The sequence below is a fragment of the Orycteropus afer genome, unplaced genomic scaffold, assembly GCF_000298275.1.
Source record: "Orycteropus afer afer isolate SDZICR_OR568_19922 unplaced genomic scaffold, OryAfe1.0 scaffold00179, whole genome shotgun sequence".
Lineage (NCBI taxonomy): Eukaryota > Metazoa > Chordata > Mammalia > Tubulidentata > Orycteropodidae > Orycteropus > Orycteropus afer.
The window spans coordinates 2,186,469-2,196,261 of NW_006921766.1; the positions used below are offsets into that span (position 1 = coordinate 2,186,469).

Sequence of the window (9,793 nt, forward strand, 5' to 3'; positions counted from 1 at the left end):
TGTCTGTCAATCCTTTGAAGATACCTAAAGATAATTCTTTTGAATTCCTTATCAGAGAGTTCCAATGCTGCTTCTTCCTCAGGGATGTGTTCTGGGCCTGTATCTTATTCCCTTATTTCTATCACTTTATCTTGCTTCTTTGTGTGGACTGTGAATGGTCTGTTGTCTGCAAGACATCATGGTGGTGTTGTATTAAGAGCTCTGTTAACTGTTTGTGAAGAGCAGCCAAGGGTAATTCAGGCTTTTCTTGGTGGTTTTTTTTATTATTGGCCCATTGGTGGAGAAGGAGGTGGTGGCTGTCTCTCAGTAAGTGAAGTTGCAGGAGGTGTGGGTGTAGTTGTGTCTTTTGGGGACTGTCATTGTCTCCTACTCAATAAGACAAAAATTACAACTGAATAACCATTAAAAAACTAAAAGCACATGGAAAAAAAGCACACCATGTAATCACACAGGAACAGTAACCAAAAAAAGAAGGGAAAATATAGAAGAAAAAAACAAGAAAACCTACAATATCTGGGTATAGGGCAATAAGAGAGAAAAGGTAGAGAAGTAGAATAATGAAGAAAAAATTGGAAAAATGCAAAAAGAAAAACAAGGTACAGGGTTAAACATGAGGGAAAAAAAAAAAAAAGAAAAAAAATTTGCAACCACGTAGAGGGAAATGAAGTAGAGCTGAAAACTAGGACCTGGGTGGGGAAGGATAAAGAATAATAGTAAAAAGGACAAATGTATTATTAATAATAGTAGTTTTAAAACAGACAAAAACAAGCAAACTAAAAACCAGAAAAAAGAAAGAAAAAAAAGAAAAGAAAAAATTCGGGAGATGTAGGGCAGGGCACCCAGGCTCTGCCTGAGCATACAGACTGGGATGGAGTTCCTGCAGGCCCAGAAGGTGGGTGGGAGTGGGAGATGGCCACATCTCCATTCACCAAGGGGTGTGGGGTATAAGAATAACAAAGGGAATGTCGCACCTTTTCAGTCGTCCAGGTCCGGTGTGTCCTTGGGGTTATTGGTAAGCAGAATCTGTTCTTAAGCCCCTGGAATCTCGGAGAGCGCTCTCTCTTTAAATATCTAAAATGGTCAAACTGCTTGTAAACATTCAGAATGGTGGTGCCTTCCGGACAGGCAAAAGTCCACAGCTTAGCCCGCCTTTCTCTTCATTGGTGCTTTGCATTTTATTCCCCAGCCGCCAGAGCAATCCTCTGTGCAGTCCCTGGCTATCAGGGCTGATGTTTAGGTTAATTCTTAGGTCCTACCACCACTTGGCACTCTCTATGCTGTGTGTGCTGTGCCGTCAGGCTTGCTCAGGATTGCTCCCAGACCGCAGCTCCGTATGTCTCCTTTTTTGGCATTTGCATGCAAATTCTGCTAGTTGGGGTTTAGTCCACTTCTATATCCTTCACTTCAAGGCTCAGGGGTCCAGGATTATCTACTGTGCCTGTGTTAATTGGTTTCCCTTTTCTTTGTTGAAGAGGGTCTATGCAGTCTTTCTCCCTATTCCGCCATCTTACCGGAAGTGTCCTGCCATTTCTTTTAAATTTTAACCTTTTTATGAACTTTTGTTTTAGGTGTGTTTAATTTAAACAGCATATGTGACAATTTATAACCCATGCCTTTAAACAGGAATAGTTTACTAATATTTGTGATTTGTGAAATACTTTAAGTCTTTCATTATATTTTGTTATTTCTATTTTTCATGATTTTTTCTGAGTTCTTTGAAATCTTCTTTTGAATTCAGTGACATCTCTTCTGGGTTCTTTTTTTTTTTCTTCTACTTTCTTGGAATTTTACCTGTTTCTGTCTTCTACTGATTAAAAACCAAACTTGTTGCCATTGAGTTGATTTATGATTCACAGTGACCCTCTAGGACAAAGTAGAATTGCCCCATAGAGTTATCAAGGATGCAATCTTTACAGAAGCAGAGTGCCACATTTTTCTTCTGCAGAGCTGCTGGTGGGTTTGAACTTTTCTGTTAGCCAAGTGTTTAACCACCAGGGCTCTTTTTTCAGTGATTACCCTCTTTAAAAGTCATGTATACAAAACGTGTTTTGTATAGGTATGTATGTATATATGTATATCCTTCGTAGGTATGTAAGCCTTTACTCTCTTCTTGGGGTACCAGGAGTTGGGGCCAAGTTGATGGTAACTGATTTTTTGAACAATAAATAGGTGGACCTGAGAATGCTTTAATACCTGTGTCCTGAATTCCCTGCTTTGTGATAGTATTTTAACTCTGTTCAGTTTGTTTTTTTTAAAATTACCTACATTAGGTATTTTTTTATTAGTACTTTCACTATCAATGTATATTTACCTGTACTCATGTCACTGTTTTACTCACTGTAAAAGGGGATAATTTTCCCCTCTTATGGAGTTTGTCTTTCAAATTCTTTTAGTTCATGTTAGTTTGTAGTAAAATTTCCGAGGTTTTCTTTGACAGTATTTTTACTTTATCTTCTTTACTGAAAACATGTTTGCAGAGTTAAATTCTAAGTTTACTATTATTTTCTCTCTATACTTGTAAGATACAATTTTTCTGTCTTTTGATTTCCAGTTTTGTTATTGACATCCCAGCTTTCAGAGTAATTGTTGTTCTTTGTAAGTAATCTGTCTTTTCTCTCTGGCTGCTTATAAAGTGTTTTTTTTTATCTTTGGTATTCTGCAGTTTGATGATGATGTATATAGATTTGTGTTTAGTTTTTATCTTCCTTGAGTTGTTGTGTATGTGTATGTGTGTGCATGTATGCTTCCTGAATCTGAGGGGTTATATTTCTTCATTTTTGGGAAAGTCTCAGTCAGTATCTTTTTTTTTCTTTCTTTGTATATATTAGAAATTTTTTAAATTGTGATTTGGGTGTGAAAATTTACAGAGCAAATTCATTTTTATACAACAGTTCATACACATTTTGTTTCATGCCTTTGATTTCTCAGCCATTATCTTTTTGAAATATTTTTTCTTCTTCATTTTCTCTGTTCCTTCTTTATGAAACATGTAAGTAGAGGAATGTTGAGCTTTCTTTAGCCTGCATGTATTCTAGTCTCTCTTTCATATTCTTTCATTCATTTTCCTCTTTTTGCTATATTCACTACTTTTTTAGTAATATTTTCTGTTTGGAATTTCTCCTTTCTCATGAGTCTAACTACTCTTGAGTTTTCCATTTTGATTATTCTCATTTTCATTTTCATAAGTTCTATTAGGTTCTTTTATGAATTGCTTAGTCATTTTAAAAATAGTCAGTTGCTTCTTGCTCATATTCTTAATTTCATTTTCACTAATTTACACCTATTAAACATGCCCCTTTTCTGCTTTGTAGTTAATCACTCTAGTATCTGGAAGTCTTTTGGTCTACCTCTCTCATTGGTCTTTGTGGTATTACTTTTTTTCCCTATGTATTTGTGATTTTGTTGTGAACTCACATTTTTTAGTACTATATTTGTGGGAATTCTTTGAAGACCAGGTTGCGGGTCCTTTCCTTTAAGAAAATGTTTCTGTTTACTTTGGTCAGGCAGCTAGAGAGCTGCTATCCCAGGCCAACTTTATATTAATTATTGGCTTATGGACTTCCAGGCCATACAAAAAAGTGTGAATTCATGACAAGCTTGAGACAGGTGAGATTTTTCGATTTTATTTCTAAATTCAGTCTTTGTTGGCTTAATGTAGGCATCTGCAATCTAAACCCAAATAAGTATGGATGGCCTGACCTGGTACTCAGACATTATATGTATGTATGTGTGTGTGTGTGTGTGTGTATAATATTCATTTAATAAAAAGATATAATTAAAATTTAAATGGCTGAGTTGAACTTTTAGAGTAAAGTATACTTAGGAGCTCTGGTAGCGTAGTGCTTAAGGCACTTGACTGCTAACCAGAAGGCTGGTGGTTCAAACCCACCAGCTGCTCCCCACAAAGAAGGTTGGGTAATCTACTTCCGTAGTAATACCACCTCAGAAACCCAAGGAGGGGTCACTTTGGGTTGCATCCAACTCCATGGCAATGGTTGCGTTTTTTGCATATGTATAAATGTTAATAGAAGAGATGAACCAATAAATATGATTTACAAAGTTTCATGTGGAGTTCTCTTTGCATTCGTATATCTTGACTTTGACATGTTAGCAAGAGAGACCAGTCCCTGGAGAAGGACATCATGCTTAGTAAAGCAGAGGGTCAGCAAAAAAGAGGATACCCTCAACAAATGGATTGTCACAGTGGCTGCAACGATGGGCTCAAACAAAATGATTGACCAGGCAGCACTTCATTCTGTTGTACATGGAGGTCGCTATTAGTCAAAATCAACGTGATGGCACCTAACAACAATAAAAGGTGGTATTTTGTGTTTTTAGTGCTGAAGCTTCCTGTTTTCCTATAGCCTCATACAGACAGATACGATTTCATATACCTTATAGAGAGTCAGACATCTAAACTGTAAGGAAACCCTTAACTATGTGAAGGTCCTATTGAATATGAGATATATTTAGAGTGATATATACTGTGGGTGGGCCAATATTTCAATACCATTTCCTTTTACATTTTAGGCTAATGCTGATGTCATTGTACAATGTGAGCATCAATTTGAAAGGCTTAAAGTACATCAGTGAGAGTCCAGGATTCATCCCTTTGCTGTGGTGGCTTCTTAGTGGTAAGTGGATTTACATGTACAGGTTATAAACATGTATAGCTTATATACCCGCTACTCTGAATTATCTTAAGCAGAATTTTACTTGCATGTGATATTAATGATATTGTTCAATAATTTCTGCATTCCGTTGGATTACCTTTCTTTGGAATGAGCATGTATATGGTATCTTCCAATCAGCTGGGCAGGTTGCTGTCTTCCAAATTTCTTGGCAAAGACTAGTGGCACTTCCAGTATTGCATCCATTGGCTGAAACATCTCAATTGGTATTCTGTCTATTCTAGGAGCCTTGTTTTTTGCCAGTGCCTTCAGTGCAGCTTGGACTTCTTCCTTTAGTACCATCGGTTCTTAATAATATGCTACCTCCTGAAGTGGTTGAACATTGACCATTTATTTTTGATACAGTAATTCTGTGTATTCCTTCCATCTTTTGATACTTACTGTGTTGTTCACTGTTTTGCCTATGGAATCCTTCAGTATTGCAACTGAAGGCATGAATTTTTTCTTTAGTTCTTTCAGCTTGACAAATGCCAAGTGTATTCTTCCTTTTTGGTTTTCTAACTCCAAGTCTTTGCACATTTCTTTATAATACTTTGTCTTTTTAAGCTGCCCTTTGAAATCTTAATGTTCAGCTCTTTTGTGTCGTCATTTCTTCTGTTTGTTTTAGCTGCTTTACATTCAAGAGCAAGTTTTAGAGTCTCTGAAATCCATTTTGGTCTTTTCTTTCTTTCCTGTCTTTTTAATGACCTTTTGCTTTCTTCCTGTGTGATGTCCTTGATGTAGTAACTTGTCTGGTCTTCAGTCATTAGTGTTCAATGAGTGAAATCTTTTCTTGAGATAGTCTCTAAATTTAGAGGGATTGTGCTCAAATCATACTTTGGCTCTTATAGACTTGCTTTAATTTCCTTCAGTTTCAACTTTGAACTGGCATATAAGCAATTGATGGTCTGTTCTGGAGTTGGCCCCTGGTCTTGTTCTGAATAACATTGAGCTTCTCCATTGTCTCTTTCCATAGATGTAGTTGATTTGATTCCTGTGTATCCTATCTGGTGAGGTCCATGTATTGTCACTGTCTATATAGTGGAAAAATGTATTTGCAATGAATAAGTCATTAGTCTTATAAAATTCTATCATGTAACCTTTGGCATTGTTTCTGTCACTAAGGCCATATTTTCCAAGTATGGGTCCTCCTTCTTTGTTTCTAACTTTCTCATTCCAATCATCAGTAATTCTCAATGCAACTTGACTGTATGTTTGATCAATTTCAGTCTGCATAAATTGGCTTAAATCTTTAATTTCTTCATCTTTGGCTTTAGTAGTTGATGTATAAATTTGAATAATAGTCATATTAACTAGTCCTCCTGGAAGGCATATGGATATTATACTATCACTGACAGCATTGCATTTCAGGATAGATCTGAAATGTTCTTTTTAATGATGAACGCCATGCTGTTCTCTACAATTTTATCATTTCCAGCATAGTAGACCATATGATTGTCCAATTCACATTGGCCGTTACCAGTCCATTTCAGCTCACTAACGCCTAGTATATCTATCTTTATGCATTCTATTTCATTTTTGACAACTTCCAATTTTTCTTGATTCATACTTTGTACATTCCATGTTCTGATTATTAATGGATGTTTGCAGCTGTTTCTTTTCATTTGAGTCATACTACAAGAGCAGATGAAGGTCCTGAAAGCTTTACTCCATCTATGTCATTAAGGTCAACTCTACTTTGAGGAGGCAGCTCTTTCCCAGTTGTATTTTGAGTGCCATCCAGTTGGAGGGGCTCATCTTCTGGCACTATAAAAAACAATGTCCCACTGCTATCCATAAGATTTTCACTTACCAATTTTGAAAAAATTTTATTTGCTTTGGGTGCAAATTTACAGAGCAAAATTTGTTTTGCATTCAACAGTTAGTGTACATTTGATTTCACGCCCCAATTACCATCCCCTACCATAACAAACTCTCCTCCCCTCCTGTCCTTGTGACTACCTCCTCCCTGTGCCCTTCTTAACTATGTGCTCCTGTCTGTCCAGCTTTCCCTCTATGTGAATGCTGCCCCTCTGGTGCCCCATGGCCAATTGCTCTAATGGGTGTATCTCCCTAGAGGAGGTGGGTGCATTGTCCTGGGGTAGGTGTTCTGCATGTAGTTCTTTTTGTTGTTTGGCCAGTCCACAGGAGTAAGTCCAGTTCTAGGCACGAAGGATAACCTGCGGCTATAGTCTTGGGGGTTCCACTAGACTCTATCCAGCCAGTAATTTTGGTCATTTTTGTATTTTGTTCCACATCTTCCCTCCCACTCTATCCAGGATCTCAGTTTTGATCTCTTTCTGAGTGGCTGGCGTTGGTAGCCAGCCCCCATCTAGTTCTTCTAGCCTTGGGGTCCATCATATCCTTGGATTAATTGTTTCCAGATACCTTTGGTTTTCCTCACTCTTCTTTGTTTCAGATGAGAGGAGACCAATAGTTCTTAGATGGCCACTCAAAAGCTTTTAAGACCTCAGTTGCTACTCACCAAAGTAGATTGTGGGACAAGACTTTTATATACTATGTTGTGCTGATTGAGCTTGGTGTCCCCTGAACTATGGTCAGGCCCAGTGATTCTCTCTCTTAGGGTGTTTGGTTGTCTCTGTGAGGTTACTCCAACTCTGTCTTCTGTTGCTTCTGTAATGTGTGTGGCTAATTTTGTAGCACAAGTGCATATGTAAGATTATCTTCAGCCAAATTTATCCTTGGTCTAGGGTATATTCCTGTTTGCCAACCCCCACCTGATCTTCTCACTTGTCTATGCCTTTATCTGTAGCCTGGTGTTTGGTGTTACTGGCAATGCAGTATTGTGCATATACTATTATTTGCCTCTGTTGTGTCTATCTTATGTGCAAGTTCCATTGTCTTTCCTTTCCACAATGTCATCATGCTGGTCACAGACTCTTTCCATACCATCCCTCTCCTTGCCCAAATCAACATGTGACCCCCAACTAGTCAGAAATTTTCCCCCCTCTTCCCTCCCATCCCCAGTAACCAACAAAGTGAATTTCCTTCCCTGAGTAAACCTTTCCTTGGCTTTTTATAGTAATGGATTCATACAGTATTTCTCCTGTGATTGACTTATTTTACTTGACATAATGTCCTTCAAATTCGTCCATGTATACTTCACGTATACTTCATTATTCTTTAATGTTGCATAGTATTTCATTGTGTGAATGTACCATTGTTTGATGGGCATTTAGGTTGTTTCCATCTCTTTACTATAGTGAATTGTGCTACAATGAACATGGGTGTACATATGTCTGTTCGTGTCCGGTCTCACCTCTTTAGGATATATTCCTAGTAATGGAATAGCTGGATCAAATGATATTTCTATTTTCAGTTTTTTAAGGAAACACCATACCATTTTTCACAATGGTTGTACAATTTTGCAGTCCCACTAGCAGTGTATGAAAGCTCCAATCTCTCTGCAATCTCGCCAGCATTCATTATTTTCTGTCTCGTTGAACTTCGCTGTTATTGCTGGGGTGAGATGGTATCTTTGTTGTTTTGACTTCCATCTCTCTAATGGCTAATGAAAAGCTCTGGTGGCATAGTGCCTAAGGCATTTAACTGCTAACCAGAAAGCTCGTGGTTCCAACCCACCAGCCACTCCTCGGAAGGAAGGTTGGGCAATCTACTTCAGTAGTCATACTGCCTCAGAAACCCAAGGAGGGGTCACTATGGGTTGAGTCCAACTTGACTACAGTGAGTTTGGTTTGTTGGCTAATGATCATGAGCATTTCCTCAGTGTTTGTTGGCTGCCAGTATAACATCTTTAGTGAAGTGTCTGTTTTTGTCCCTTGCCCATTTTTGAAATGGATTTTTTGTCTTTGTGGTGTTAAAGTTTTCTATAAATTTTGGAGATAAGTACTTTGTCAGATATGTCATAGCGAAATATTTTTTCCCAATCTGTAGGTTCTCTTTTTACCCTTTTGGAGAAGTCTTTCAATGAACATAAGAATTTAATTAATTTATTTTTTATGAGATTCACCCAACTGATGTGTCTGTCTGTCTTCAGTTTATTCATTTTCTTTTCTTTCTTTCTTATTGTGATTTGGGTGAAGGAATTTAATTTTTAAAAGATCCCAGTCATCTAGCTTCTCTTCCACTGCCTGTGCATTTTGGGTTATGCTTGATGGGCTATTTATGATAGTAAATTAGGACCCCTAGATATGCACCTGTTTTATCTTCGATGAGCTTTATAGTTTGGGTTTTACATTTAAGTCTTTGATCCAGCTTGAGTTTGTTTTTGTGTAAGGGGTGAGGAATGGGTCTTGTTTCATTTTTCTAGAAGTGGATATCCAATTTTGCCAGCACCATTTGTTAAAGAGGCTGTCTCTCCCACATTTAATGGGTTTTGGTCCTTTGTCAAAGAGAGGTAGGTCTATTTCTGGGTTTTCGAATCTGTTCCATTGGTCTGTCTGCCTATCATTGTACAAATACTATGCCTCCGTTCACCAAGAGGGTGTGAGGTATAAGAGTAACAAGGGGAATGTTGCACCTTTCCAGTCTTCCAGGTTCAGAATGTCCTTGGGGTTACTGGCAAGTGGAGCCTGTTCTTAAGTCCCTGGAATCTGGGAGAATGCTGTCGCTTTAAATATCCAAAATGGTCAAGCTGCTTGTAAACATTCAGAATGGCTGTGCCCTCTGGACAGAGAAAAGTCCACAACTCAGCCCACCTTCCTCTTTGCTGCTTTCCCTTTTATTCCCCAGCCACTAGAGCAGTCCTCAGTGCAGTCCCTGGCTAGCAGGTCAGAGTTTCAGGTTAATTCTTAGGTCCTACCACCACTTGGCAATATCCAAGGTGTCTGTGCCATGAGGCTTGCTGCCAGACTGCTGCTCTGTATGTCTCCTTTTTTGGTGTTTTCATGCAAATTCTTCTGTTAGTTGGAGTTTAGTCCACTTCTATATCCTTCCCTTCAAAGTTTGGGGGTCCAGGATTAGCTTCTGTATCTGCGTTAATTGGTTCCCCCCTTTTTTTTTTTGTTGAAGAGGGTCTGGGCAGTCTTTCTGCCTATTCTGCCATCTCTTTTTTTTTCCCTCGTGTAATCTTTTTTTTTTTTAATTGGGATTTGGGTGAAGATTTACAGAGCAAATTCACTTTCCATACAGCAGTTTACATA

General features: G+C 38.1%; 1 protein-coding gene across 1 annotated transcript in view; it reads left to right on the plus strand.

The window, feature by feature from the left end:
• The window catches only part of LOC103202421 (heat shock transcription factor 2 binding protein), a 271,770-nt gene that overhangs the window by 137,744 nt on the left and 124,233 nt on the right, over positions 1 to 9,793 (plus strand). The window contains exon 7 of the mRNA XM_007947307.1: positions 4,531 to 4,634. Coding sequence (XP_007945498.1) covers positions 4,531 to 4,634 — 104 coding nt within the window. The remainder of the gene's footprint in view (positions 1 to 4,530; positions 4,635 to 9,793) is intronic.